Source organism: Panthera tigris, chromosome E2 (assembly GCF_018350195.1).
Source record: "Panthera tigris isolate Pti1 chromosome E2, P.tigris_Pti1_mat1.1, whole genome shotgun sequence".
In the NCBI taxonomy this organism is placed as follows: Eukaryota; Metazoa; Chordata; class Mammalia; order Carnivora; family Felidae; genus Panthera; species Panthera tigris.
Genome location: NC_056674.1, coordinates 9,353,988 through 9,366,734, shown reverse-complemented (window position 1 = coordinate 9,366,734; position 12,747 = coordinate 9,353,988). Strand labels below are relative to the sequence as shown.

The following is a 12,747-nucleotide window of genomic DNA, read 5'->3' as shown; positions in this document are numbered from 1 at the left end:
GAGAGACCACTAAGAAAACCCAGGGCCAACACTGGGATCGACCCTTCTACTCACCCCAGTGACAAGGGTCCCAACTCAAAACCAAGGAACGGGGGACGGTGAGTCCGTGAGTGGGACCGAGGGCGATCCTTGTCTGCAAACATTTGCAAGCCCGTCTTGGGGAAGAGGAAGGGGTTTTATTCTAGAACACAGGAGGCGACTGGAATTTGGTCGCAGGCCGAGCAGGTGGCCCCTGTGGGCGAAGCCCCCAGTAAGGGACTGATGGGGACAGGGGCCGTGCCTTGGAGCCGCGGCCTCCACTCAGCACCCACCATTTGGCACCGCGGGCCTGGGGTGTCCAATTAAAATGTAATGCAAGCCGGGGCAGAATTTTAAACTGTCTAGTTTAAAATTCAGAAAAGCCGGCTGAAAGCAGTGAACTTAATTTTCATGTATCTTATTTAACCCAGTATATGCAAAATATCACTTATTTCATTTCAACACGTCACTGGTATAAACACGAGGCCTCTTACATTCTTCCGTACGAAGTTGCCGAGATCGGCGGAGGGCACGTCTTGGTCCGGACCCACCAGATCTCAAGTCCTAATGGTTGCACAGAGCGAATGGCTACCGTATCAGACAGCAAAGCTCCAGAACCTTCTGGTTTTTCTAGAACAATCAGAAATCCGTTTCTTTTTGTGTGGAGTTAGTTCCCAGCGAATAGCAAAAAAAAAAAAAAAAAAAAAAAAAGTTAATGTTATGCAGGCGAAACAAAACACACCCACACAAGGGCCGCTGTGGCCTGCAGAGCATTCATTTACAAACCGGACAAAGGGACACCAGTCGTGGGGGGGGATCACACGTGGGTTCTATGGTCCCTTTTTTTTTTTTTTTTTTTTTTTTTGAGGTTTCTCTGTGGCAGGCCCCATGCTCAGTCCTGAAGCTACAAAAATAAGTAGGACGTGGTCCCTGTGGGCATCTGGGGAAAAGGCAGCAGGGCAGCGGAGTGGGCAGTGTTCTGATGTTCGAATGGAGATTCTGAGCGCCAGTCCCCACTCCGTCGGCCGCTGGACAAGCTGGGATGTGGCACTTAATTGCTCAGGGCCGAACTGTCTTGGCTGGAAAACTAAAGACTCGGACCAGATTTAGATTGATGGTTTTCAGACCACATGCGGAGATGTGCCACCCGCCAGCCCTGAGTCAACCCAAGCATTTTCCATATCAGGCTTCTGGGCACAATTCCTCTCAACAGAGGGACCGGTCCCGCCGGTCTAGAAGAAGCAACAACGGTTGAAAAACCGCACAGCAGTGGCCAAACACACAGGCTCTGGCGTCGGGGAGCCCCGCTACAAACCCCACCTTCGCCACCTGCCCCGGAAGCCTTGGTTTCCTCCCCCACGAAGTGCCCCGCCCCCTTCAGGGCTGCCCCAGAGTGTCCCACGGACCCAACCGTGGAACGCACGCTGCCCGGCGCTGACGCTTGGGAAACGCCACCTCCCCGCCCCCCTGAAGCTTCCAGAGCCAGCCTGCAGAACCCAACACGCCTCAGGAAGGTCTCGGCAGGCATCGAGGGGGTCTGACTGAATCAGGAGGCAAACCCCCGAAGGCTCCTGGGGTCCGGGCAGGGAACGCGCGTGAAGGACACGGGCCAGGGGTGAGCCGATCTGCAGGGAGACGTCGAAAATCTTTTCCTTTTCTTTTAACTCCACACGAGCAAACCAAACCAACCGACAAAAAAAAAAAAAAAAAAAAAAAAAAGCCGGACAGCGTGGGGCTGGATAATAAATGGTGGCGACCCCTCAGCCAAGTCCCAGGGATGGCAGTGGAAGGCCCACAGCCCATCCATTCAGCTCCAGCCATCTGTTGCCACCCGGAAGCGAGGACCCAGCATTGTCGGAGTGACAGATTTTTTTTCAAGAGGAGCCAGAAATCCAGATTTCGATGTGGAAATCTGATTTTGAAAGGCTGGCAACAGAGCCAGCCTCTCTCTCTCCCTTTCTTTCTCTTCTTTTCTTTTTTCTTTTCTCTTTTCTTTCTTTCTTTCTTTCTCTTTCTTTCTTTCTTTCTTTCTTTCTTTCTTTCTTTCTTTCTCTTTCTTTCTTTCTTTCTTTCTTTCTTTCTTTCTTTCTTTCTTTCTTTCTTTCTTTCTTTTTCTTTCTAGAAAGATAGAGCAGCTCAACAAAATGCCTAATAGGGGTAGGACAGGGGCTGCCTATTGGTGACCTCTAAAACACACGCTCTCGAAGGCCCTCTGTAACCCTGAGATTCGGGAAAGGCTCCAAGGAGGTTCTGTGCCAAGGTAAAGAGAATCTTCAAGATTTGTTTTTTTTTTCTTCCGAAACCTCTTCCCCAGCACAGCCATGAGGAGTGAGGACACGGCTCAGAGTCTCGGGGAACCCGGTGTCTCACCTTTCTGCCCCTCCCAGGCCTCGGTCACCTCCAGACCGTCAACGGCATAAAGCAGAAGCAGAGACAGGGGCTGGGAGGGACCCCACAAACACCAGAGAGATGGCAAGGAGTAGCGAAAGAGGCATCATTTTCCTCGGTTTATTTCAAGAGAACAAAGAATCAACCGTCAATTCTGTACAAAAACATGGTGGCCGAGCCACACTGACCCTCGGGCCAGCCCCCTTGCCACGCCCAGCCCCTCGCCCCCCTCAATTGTCAAAAAAATGAGGACAACACCAAAAAACCCAAACTCTGGGAAAAAAATTGTATTGAAAAATCAGGAAGACCGTCCCTCCCCTCCTCCCTCTCCCCATTCCAGAACTTCTGGGGGGCGCCGTGTTCATGGCCAGCGGGGGGAGGCCAGAAGGGTGGGTGTCTGCAGATTTAGTGTTTGGCAACTGGCGGGGCTGGCAGGGTAGGATCTGGAAGGGAGCCGGGGGGCTTGCGGGAGGGAAAAGATCTCGGACCCTGCCCTGCCCCACAGGACACTCGGAAACAGTTTATAAAAATCAGGGGGCCAGAGAGTAGAAGAGAAAAGGAGTCATCTGAATCAAAAACTAAATCGTGGAAAGATTTTTTTTGTTTTGTTTTCTTCTCTAAAAGGCAAAAAACTACAAACAGCCCAGGTCCTGAGTTCCCCAAGACTCGGGTCCTCCACCGCCCCCCTGAAACCTGGCAGGAGGGAGGCTGGGGAGTGCGGAGAGGTTGGTTCTTTAAAAAGTCACCCCTGGACGGGAAGGCGCTTGTCTTCTCGCTGCCTTCCTCTGCCTCTCGCGGGCTGCCGAGGAGAGGGATGGCCAGGACCAGGGCTACGCCGGCAAACTCAGCTTCTTCCCCTTCAGGACTGCGAGGAGACAGAGCAGGGGCGGGGGGGGAGGGGGGAGCATTACCAAGTGGCCCTGCGGATGGGACGCTGGGCTGGCGGGGGGTCCTCGAGGGTCCTCGAAGGACTCTCGGGTCGAGGCCTCAGATCGCGGAAGGATGGGGTCCAAGAGTCTGGCAGGGCTGGCCAGGTGCCCCCCCACACCCTCCCAGCCTTAACCCGGAGGCCAGCTGCCTCCACACCTCCGCCCTCCACCACCTCCCCGCTTTCCTTCGCACTGACCGACTCCTCATTTCTCGGGTCCCTGCTTTCACCGTCGTCTCCTCTGACCACCTCCCCGTGTAAAGCAGCCCCCCGTTCTTCACTGACACATATCCCTGGTTTCCTTCTCTCTCGGCATTTCTCCCTGTTTGCAACCATCTCTCTCTCCTTGTTCGCGCACCATCACCCCCAGTCGGAACCCAGGGAAGGGGAAGGGCCACCTTTTCTCCTTCCGCTGCACCCCCAGAGCCTGGCCGTGGCCGGGGCCCCAGGAAGGGCCCAACACAGTTGTTGGTTGGTCGGGTGGGTGGGTGGTGGGTTGGTTGAATGAATGAATGAATCTTTGTGGGCCTGAGTCCCTAAGGGTGAGGACAGAGATCAAGCAACAGGGAGGAGACCCTCCCTTCTCGGAGCGCTGCTGGGGTTGGGGAGATAGGAACTGATTTTTTTTTTTTTCCTTCCGGGATCTGGACCCTCAGGACAGGTTCCGAGAGAGGAAGAGTCGGAGGCCAGTGCTGCCCTCTTTGTCCTGTCTCTTCCTCCCCAAAATGCCCAGGGGCCGGGGAGAGGGATGCCCGCCCTTCGTGAGGTCAAGGGAGGAAGCCACTCTGCCAGAAGGCAGCCCCCTGATGCCTTGCTGGTCTCTCCTCGGGACGCAGGAGCCAAGGCGACCGCCGCACGGCGGGGGAGGGTGGCTGGAGGTCTGAATTCCCAGCAGGGCCGGGAGCCGGGGACCCAAGACCCTGGGAGACGGAACCTTCCCACCCTAGAGGGAGACGGGGCCCGCGGAGACGGAGCCTGGGCCCCGGGGCGGGGGCAGGAGCGTGGTCCCCTGCAGCCGGCTACCTTTGGTGATGTAGAGGTAGAAGAAATCGCAGTAGAGGACCGTCTGGACCAGGCCCGCCACGATGGCGATGAGGTCGAAGAAGCCCTCAAAATGGTAGCGCCAGATCCAGTTGAAGAGATAGAGGGTCCGGTAGACACCCAGGGCGAACAGGTAGTGGCTCGTGATGGTCTCCGCCTCCCCCGTCTTGCTCACCATGAACAGCTGTGGCAGGATGGCCACCGACTCCAGGTAGATGGAGAAGGTCCAGAGGATCTGCGGGGGGGGGGGGGGGGGGGGGGGGGGGGGGGGGGACGGAGAAGCAGGGGCGGAGAGCAGGGTGAGGCGGGAGGGGACGGGGCGGGAGAGAAGGCGGAGGCTGGAATCTGGCGGCGCGGGTGCAGCGACACGGCCCGCTCGCTGGGCAGTTACCGTGTGCCAGACGCTGCCCTGCCCGTGGCGCATCTCTTCTCCCTTCTAATCCTCACGACCACCCCGTGAGATGCTGTCCCTGGCATCCCCATTCTCCAGACGAAGGAACCGAGGCCCAGAGATCTGCCCCACACCACGGGGCCAGTAAGCGGCGCGGCCGGGATTCGAACCCAGGGTCCGGAGGCAGGGCTCTCGAGCACCTGCCCCTTCAAAAGGCAGACCAGGTCGGAATCTTGGCTCTGAGACTTGCGTTCTATGAGACCCTGGGCAGGAGACCCAGATTCTCTGAGCCTCTCCTTCCTTATTTCTAAAATGGGAATTGGGGCGCCTGGGGGGCGCAGTGGGTGAGGCATGTGACTTCGGCTCAGGTCACATCTCTTGGTTCACGAGCGAGCCCCACCACGCGGGGCTCTGTGCTGACAGCTCGGAACCTGGAGCCTGCTTCACATTCTGTGTCTCCCTCTCTCTCTGCCCCTCCCCCATGCTCTCTCTCTCTCTCTCTCTCTCTCTCTCTCTCTCTCAAATGCATTTAAAAATTTTTTTAATAAAAATAAGAAAACTTTTTTTTAAACAAACAAAAAACCAAATACATACATAAAATAAAATGGGGATGACTTCCGTGCCCTTGTCGGGACGACATTCAACGTGCAATCTTCAGAGACACAAATCACAGCCTGTCACTCCCTGGCTTAAAATCCTCCAGTCACCGCTGCTGATCAAAGCCAGAATAAGATCCAAATTCCTAACTTGGCCCTCAGGACCCAATTCAGCTTCATCTCCTACTTCCTCCCTCGCTCTCCAGGGTGCGGCCACCCAGGCCTTCGCTCTGGTCCCCCAAGCTCCATCCTGCCCCAGGGCCTTTGCACCTGCTGTTCCCCCCAGCTCTTCCCTGCGGATTGTCGCAATCTGCCTCCCCTACCTCCTTCCAGCCTCACTCGTCAATCACCTCTGACAGGGGCCTCCCCTGACCGGTCCTACCCCCAGGACGGTCACATCACCCCCTCTGCTCCTCCCTGGCAGCTCTCACCAGAACAAAGCGGCCTCCGTGAGGCCCGGGATCCTCTGTCTAGCTCACCCCGCGGCCACAGTGCCAGCCACGTACTCGGTGAACGACTGAATGTGTGAATGAGAACAAGCCTCCCGTTCGCTTGTCCGTCACGGGCCCCCATTTAGGAAGCGGTCACAAGCATCACCGGTGAGCCGGACAGGGCAGCGTCGGAGGGGGACGGAGAGGCAACAGACATCTGCCAGCCCCTTTTCAGTCCTCGGCAATCTGAAAGTCCCACCCGGGGGGACTCTTGGTCCCTACACCCACCGAAACCTCCCCTGAGAGGATGGCAGGCCAGATGGCAGGTGTGGCTCCCCCTCAGTCGTTTTGGTCGGGGACAGAAAAGTGGGGACCTCAGGCCGTATTCATAACAACTCACGCTTACCTAGTACCTCCCACATCCCAGGCACTGCCCTACCGCCTTATGGGTATTAACTGGCTTATGTCTCAATCCTGTGAAGTAAATCCTATTATTACCCCCACTATACAGATAAGAAGACTGAGGCCCAAGGATGCACAGCTCCAATGTAGGTAGAAATGGATTCCTACACTGGTGCTAGGGCTCCAGTAATCACTCAGAGTCCTCGAGCATGGCTCTTAGCAACTCAGGTTGACTGAGGCTCGCAAAAAAACGTACCCATTAAACTGATACCCACGCAGCTGTCATCCCTGGGGTCACCCTTGGGGAAGAGAATTATAAGGTGAGAGGAGACGGAAGGTCACGTTTTCCTCGTGTTTATTTGATCTATTCGTGATGTCTGATTTTCTTTTTTAATGTTTATTTTTGAGAGAGAGAGAGAGCACGAGCAGGGGAGGGGTAGAGAAAGAGAGAGAGAGGGAGACCCAGGATCCGAAGCGGGCTCCAGGCTCCGAGCTGTCAGCACAGAGCCCGACGCGGGGCTCGAACCCACGAACCGCGAGAACGTGACGTCCGAATTCTTAAAGAATAGTTTCCTTCGAGGATTCAAAAAGAAGTTTCTTACTAGCATGCACCAACTAACAGCATGGGCTTTGAAAGCAGGTGGGCCCGGGATCCAATCCTACGAGCTCTCCCCTCTGAGACTCACCTTAGCGCTCCAAGAAATGGGGATGAGGAGGTCTGCGCCCCGGGTGGCCGAGGGGTCAGACAGGACGACGAGGGATTCAGAATAGCCAGCACAGAGCCAGGCACCCAGTGGGCGCCAATACCTTGCACAAGTGACCTCCCCACCTCTGAATGAGCTGACTGCAAAAGTGGGAGTCAGGGGTCCTGGGTTCTGGTCCGGCCTCCTCCACCTAGAGCAAGCCCCAGTGCCTTCCCCCGGCCTCAGTCTCCTCATCTATAACATGGGTAAGTGCTCCAGAAACGTGGTAAGCATGGGACGTTCGCAAAGACCGCGGCCTACAGCCAATCCCAGGGTTCCCGCCACGGCACAGTGCAGCCTCCCTCGGACATTCCTGGGACCTGTGGGCCCAAGTCATGCTCCGTCATATTTGTCTGGCCTGCACAGTGCTTTTAGAAAGAGATCTTGAGGGCGCCTGGGTGGCTCAGTCGGATGAGCGTCCGACTTCGGCTCAGGTCACGTTCTCGTGGTTCATGGGTTCGAGCCCCGCGTCGGGCTCTGTGCTGACGGCTCGGAGCCCGGAGCCTGCTTCGGATTCTGGGTCTCCCTCTCTCTCTGCCCCTTCCCTGCTTGCACTCTGTCTCTGTCTCTCTGTCTCTCTCTCTCTCTCAAAAATAAATAAACATTAAAAAAGTTTTTTCAAAAGAACCCTATGAAGTAGGAATTGACCATCCCGTTTTCCAGACAAGGAGACTGAGGCACAGAAACATTACAGACTTGCCCAAAGTCCCACAGCTGCCACGCGGTAGAAGCTGGCTTTGAATCCCCACTCTCTGCTTCCGGAGTCTACGCGTTTCACCACGAGACCATGCTACGTAATCGGTAAAATCCTCACAGCGACCTGACCTCGACTTTACAGGTAGGGAAACTGAGGCACAGAGAAGTCAAGTCACATGCCCGTGGTCCCGCTAACAGAAAGTAGCAGATCTGGGATTCAAACCCAAGTAGCCTGGCTCCAGAGCCCCTGTTCCCGATTCCTGAGCTGTCCATTCAGCCGACGACCTTGGACAAGTCACTTAGACCCCCCTAAGCGTCATTTTCCTCATCCGTAAAATGGGTCCGCTGTACCAAGCAATGAGTTCACGCGCACGAACGGCACCAAGTGCTACTGTTATTTCTGCCTTAACATCATCTGACTCCTGAACCCGCGTGCTGAACCTGTATGTCCTAAAATAAGGAAGTCTGAGCCAACCTCCGAGAGGGTCCACTGTCAACAGCTGTCCGGCCACCCCCCACTCCAGGGACCCTGCCAGGTAGCCTACCTCCAGAGGCGTAAAGTCATGGTTGACCAGGAACGCCAGGATGGCCGTGGGAACAACGAGGAACTCCACCCTGAATGTGTCGTGGTTGCCGTCGTACGTGGCCTTGAACTTGCTGTAAATCATCCAGACTGTGGTGAAGGAACAGGCAATGTAGACCACCTGTCAAGGGGGGGGGCGGGGAGGGTGAGGACGAGGGCGCTTCAGCTCCAAGCAAGGGGCCTGAGTCTCCCACAGACCCGAACCTAGGAGTTTGGAACCCCAGCCCCTTCCTCCCTCAGGCCCAGGAGCCCTCACTTCCGGCCCCCTTCTCCCTCGGACCCAGGCAGGAGTCTGGAACCTGCCTCCCCTGGACGGAGAAGTCTGGGATCCACACTCCCTCCTCCCTAGGACCCGGACCAGACTCCCTGCTCAGGAGGGGCCAGCAGGTGGGGGGGGGGGGGGGAGCCTTTACCTTCATGCACGTGTTGTACAGGGAGATGTAGTTGGTGAAGAGGTCCAGGTAGCGGGCCGTGAACACCACTGCAAACAGGACCTGGCTCTTCCCTGAAATCCCTGCGATCCAGAGAGAGAGTGGGGGGGCGGGGGCTGGAGACGGGCTGCGAGGGGGAATAAACCGAGGCCCGGCGGGCCTGGGACAAGCCCAGAGCCGGCTCTGGAGGGCAGCCGTCCCTGGAGGCCTCCCCAGCCCTCCCCGACGGAGCAGGGCCCTTTCCCACGGCCCACAGCCAGGGGGCAGCCCGGCCCCGGAGCTACTCCAGCCCGAGGCTCTGTCCCAGGCTAGGCCTCATGGCCACTCCCGGCCCCCTCAGGGTCCTCCCACAGTCCGGACCCCAGGTCGGGGCTCGGAAGCGCCCCCACTTGACCTCAGCCCCCCGGGAACCGGCCGCCGCTCTCCCGCTCCCTTCCTGGACGCCACGGTCCACGTCACCAACTCCCAGCCACCTCCCTGCCTGCCACGGCTCCCCGTTCCCAGCCCCGAACCCCCCCCCGCCCCGGGGCCAGCGGAGAAGGGCCCGGGGAGGCTGACTGGGGTGCCTCGAGCCACCCCCCTGTATGCACCCCTAGTCTGGGGAAGGGAGCTGACCCGCCGGTGACCCCGGACCTGGAAGGGGGATCCCCAGCAAGCCGTTGTGGGGAGCGGGGGGGGGGGGAGGGCGGGGGAGAGAGAGAGAGACCCGGCCCCCCAGTGCCTCCAAAGCCCTTCCCCAAGTCCAGGGATGTCCCCCGCACTCTCCCCCCTTCTCCCGCCCCGGTGGGCGTCTCACCGGCACAAGAGCGAGACTTCCAGATTTTGAGCAGTAGCAAAACGATGGCTAGGAGGTGGGAGAGGTCTCCCAGGAATCGGAAGAGATTCATGCTTTGGGGGGTCTGGCAGGGCTGGGCAGGAGGGAGGCAGGCTGGCGGGGGGTCTGCCCCCCGGGGCTGTTGTTCTGGCCGGGTGGCTGGGCCAGGGGGGGGGGAGACGGAAGAGAGGCCCTCCGGTGGGCTCCGCTCCGGGGAGGGGGTTCTGGGAGGGGGAGCCGCGGCCGGAGCTGGAGGCCGAGCAGGAGCTGGGCAGAGGGAGGAGGGCGGGAGGGGGAGGAGTCCGGAGGGAGGCTCCGCCCCCGAAGGCGGAGTTCCGGCTCTCGGGCGCCCCCTACCCCGTACCTCCCGGCTGGCGGAATGGGCGCTAAAGGCACCCCCCCAAGGCTGCCTGCTAGGAATTTGCGGGGTCCCTGGGATCTGAAGCCCCCAAATCCGGCACCGGCTCCTCCAGGCGGTCTGTGCCTCTGCAAGGGTGGCAGCCGGGCCTCCCAGCCCTTGCCATTGTCAGCGATTCGGGAGGGCCGTCTGGGAGCTCTAAACATCCTAGACAAGGACCCGGACGCTGGCCTTTTCAGGGGCCTCCGGCTCCAACCCACCTAAAAGACAAGAGAGCAAACCCCCAGCCCCTCCCTCAGACCCAGGAGTCTGGACCCCAGCACCTCCATCCCCCAGGACCCAGGGATCTGGAACCTCAGCCGCCTTCCTCCCTCAGCCCCAAGATTTCGGCCCCTGCTTCTTTGAGACTTAGGGTCCCACCTCCACAGACTTGTGTCTCAAGCACCCTGGCCGGGAACCGAGATGCACAGTCCCTTCCTCCCTCTGGGACCCACACGTTCAGGTCCCCAGACTCTTCTTTTTCAGGGATGTGAGCCCTCACCCCGGCTTGGAGCCCACAGCCTTGCCCCCTCACTGGCGTCTACTCGCACACAAACCCTCCGGGGTCTGCCCGCAGGGGCCCAGGTGTCCTGCACTACACTCCCCCCCCCCCCCAGCGCTTTAGGGCACTCTGGCCCCAGCCTCTCTAGCATGAGGGACAGGAGCTGGGCAGCTGGCCTGGCGGACCCTCCCGGGGGTCAGGCCGTGTCTAGGAGGAAAGCAGACAATGCTTTCGTCCTGGATGTTTGAGTACCCACGGGTGACAGAGGCAAGGGCGCCTCAATAAAAGGAGGGGTATTGGTTTCCTCGGAGGCCTGGATGGATTGGGTGCCTGAGGGTGACATCCATGAGTCCTGGACTCGGGGGGCCCCTGAGGATGGTCTGAGCTGGGGGGGTCGGGTTGTCTGAGTGCCTAATAGGGACTGGGCCTGGAGGAGGGGCCCAGAGGCCTGGACCTGAGGGAGAAGGGACGGGGGAGGGGGGGGCAGGGGGGGCTGGACTTTAGGGTCTGAGGGAAGAGGGGTCCGGGGACTTGAATTTCTGGATCCGAGAGAGGAGGGGGCTGGGAGCCTGGCCTCCTAGCTTCCTGAGGGAGACCCAGTTTGCAAGCCTGGCCTTCTGGGGCAATAGAAGCCAAAAGATGGGTCCTACAGGGACCTGGGAAGGGCCTTCTCAAGGCTCAGAGTGGGGAGGGGGCAGAGGGCGGCAGCCCCCAGGCCCTGGAGTCCAGGTCCCAAGCAGTTGTGTCAACGCTGGGTTCTGGGTTCTGGGTCCCTGCCCCCAACACACACTTCCTCCCTTTTTATTTGCGACCCCTCATCCTCTCGTCCCAGGAGGAAGGCAGAGGCCCCGGAGCTGGGGGGCTGGTGGGGGGGAGGTCCCCTCCCCGCCCCCCCCCGCCCCCCCCCCGCCCCCCGGGCCTTGGCAGGAGGAGGGGTCCCCAGGGAGGCCAAGAGGGGGGGCTGTGGGTCTCCCGGCAGGGGCAGACGGGGACTGAATGTTAATCGCATCCCGAGTGAGTGTGTGTGTGCGAGAACAGAGCGAGCGTGTGAGTCCCTCCCGCTCCGGTTCCTCCAAGAGGCGGCTGCTGCCGCCACCCTCCGCCCGCAGCCGCCCTCCGCCACCGGTGCCCAGCTGGGGGGTGTCGGCCTGGGTGGGTCCGCCCGGCCCCCAGGGGTCTCTCCTGCGCCTGCCATCTGCCCGGTGAGGATCTGTGTGTCAGGGTGTCTGGGGCCGGGCTGGCGAAGGGGGGGTGTGTCTGTAAGGGCTGCGGCGGCCGAGGGAGGGAGGGAGGGAGGGAGGGAGGGAGGGGTCTGTCTGTCTGTACCCACTCTGAGCCTCCTGCCTGGGTGTCGCGGGCCCCCCAGTTGCCTCCCCCCAGACCCCCCCCCCCAACCCCGGATGGATGGTGTGTACCTGGACTCTGAGCCTCCTGCCTGCGTCCGGCCGGGCGTCTGGCGTCCCCAGCTGCCTGTGTCCTCCTGTCTGTCCGAACAGCCCCGGACGGCAGTGGCAGCCCGGCCCCCAGTGGACCCCCGCGTGCGCGCGCGCGCGCGCGCGCGTGTGCGTGTGTGTGTGTGTGTGTGTGTGTGTGTGTCTCCCTCCTCAAGCTCCGGGGGTGTTGAGGGGGGAATCCCAGGGAAGTGAGGTCGTGCGTGTGTGTGTGTGTGTGTATGTGTGTGTTTCTGCCTGGATTTGAGTGTGGGGGTGCTGGGGGGGGGGTCTGGAGGTGGCCAAGCGAGGAAGGGACAAGCGGCTCCCCAGACAGGCAGCCTCCCGCCACACACACACACACACACACACACACACACACACACCCCAGCCACCGGCTTCAGAGGTGACCCAGACAGACAGACTGACAGACACAGACGCTGGGGGGTGGGGGGGGGCGCTGAGGGCACAAAGGGCGGGGGTGCGAATGAGCCAGGGAGAGGCGGGACCGGACACATGGAAGGAGGGAGGAGCCGGGGCTGAAGCGGCAGGGGGGGGCACCCCAGGTGGGCGGAGGGGGGATCCCCACGGGGTCGGGGCGGCGAGAGGACACCCCGACAGCCTCCGCAATGTCCGGGGCCCAACTTCCAGCGCAACATGTGTAGCGGCGCCCTCGCCTAGTTGGGGTGGCCGCAACCTTGGGGGACAGACAGGGCAGGACGGGCCCGAAGACGAGGAGAGAGAGCCAGCCAGAGCCAGGGACAGGCAGGAGGTCCCCACCGCCGCCACCGCCACCGCCACCGCCGCCGCCGCCGCCGCCGCCGCCGCCCCAGGGCCTGGGCCCCCAGCGGCTCCCTGAGCCCTCCGGGGAATCTTCGGGTCGCTGGACTCTGGGTTCCGGTCCTGCCCCCCGCAATACCCCCCCACAGAACAGGGTCATGAAAAGGTAAGGCCGG

At 60.2% G+C, this 12,747-nt stretch overlaps 1 protein-coding gene across 1 annotated transcript; it reads right to left on the bottom strand.

The window, feature by feature from the left end:
• Positions 1–2,512: 2,512 nt before the first annotated feature.
• Positions 2,513–9,766, bottom strand: KDELR1 (KDEL endoplasmic reticulum protein retention receptor 1). Its single transcript, XM_042969777.1, has 5 exons — positions 9,445–9,766; positions 8,631–8,731; positions 8,180–8,338; positions 4,358–4,610; positions 2,513–3,271 (listed from the first exon to the last, which is right to left on the bottom strand). The coding sequence occupies exons 1-5, from the start codon at positions 9,533–9,535 to the stop codon at positions 3,237–3,239; spliced, it is 639 nt and encodes a 212-aa protein (XP_042825711.1). The 5' UTR covers positions 9,536–9,766; the 3' UTR covers positions 2,513–3,236.
• Between the last annotated feature and the right edge of the window lie 2,981 nt (positions 9,767–12,747).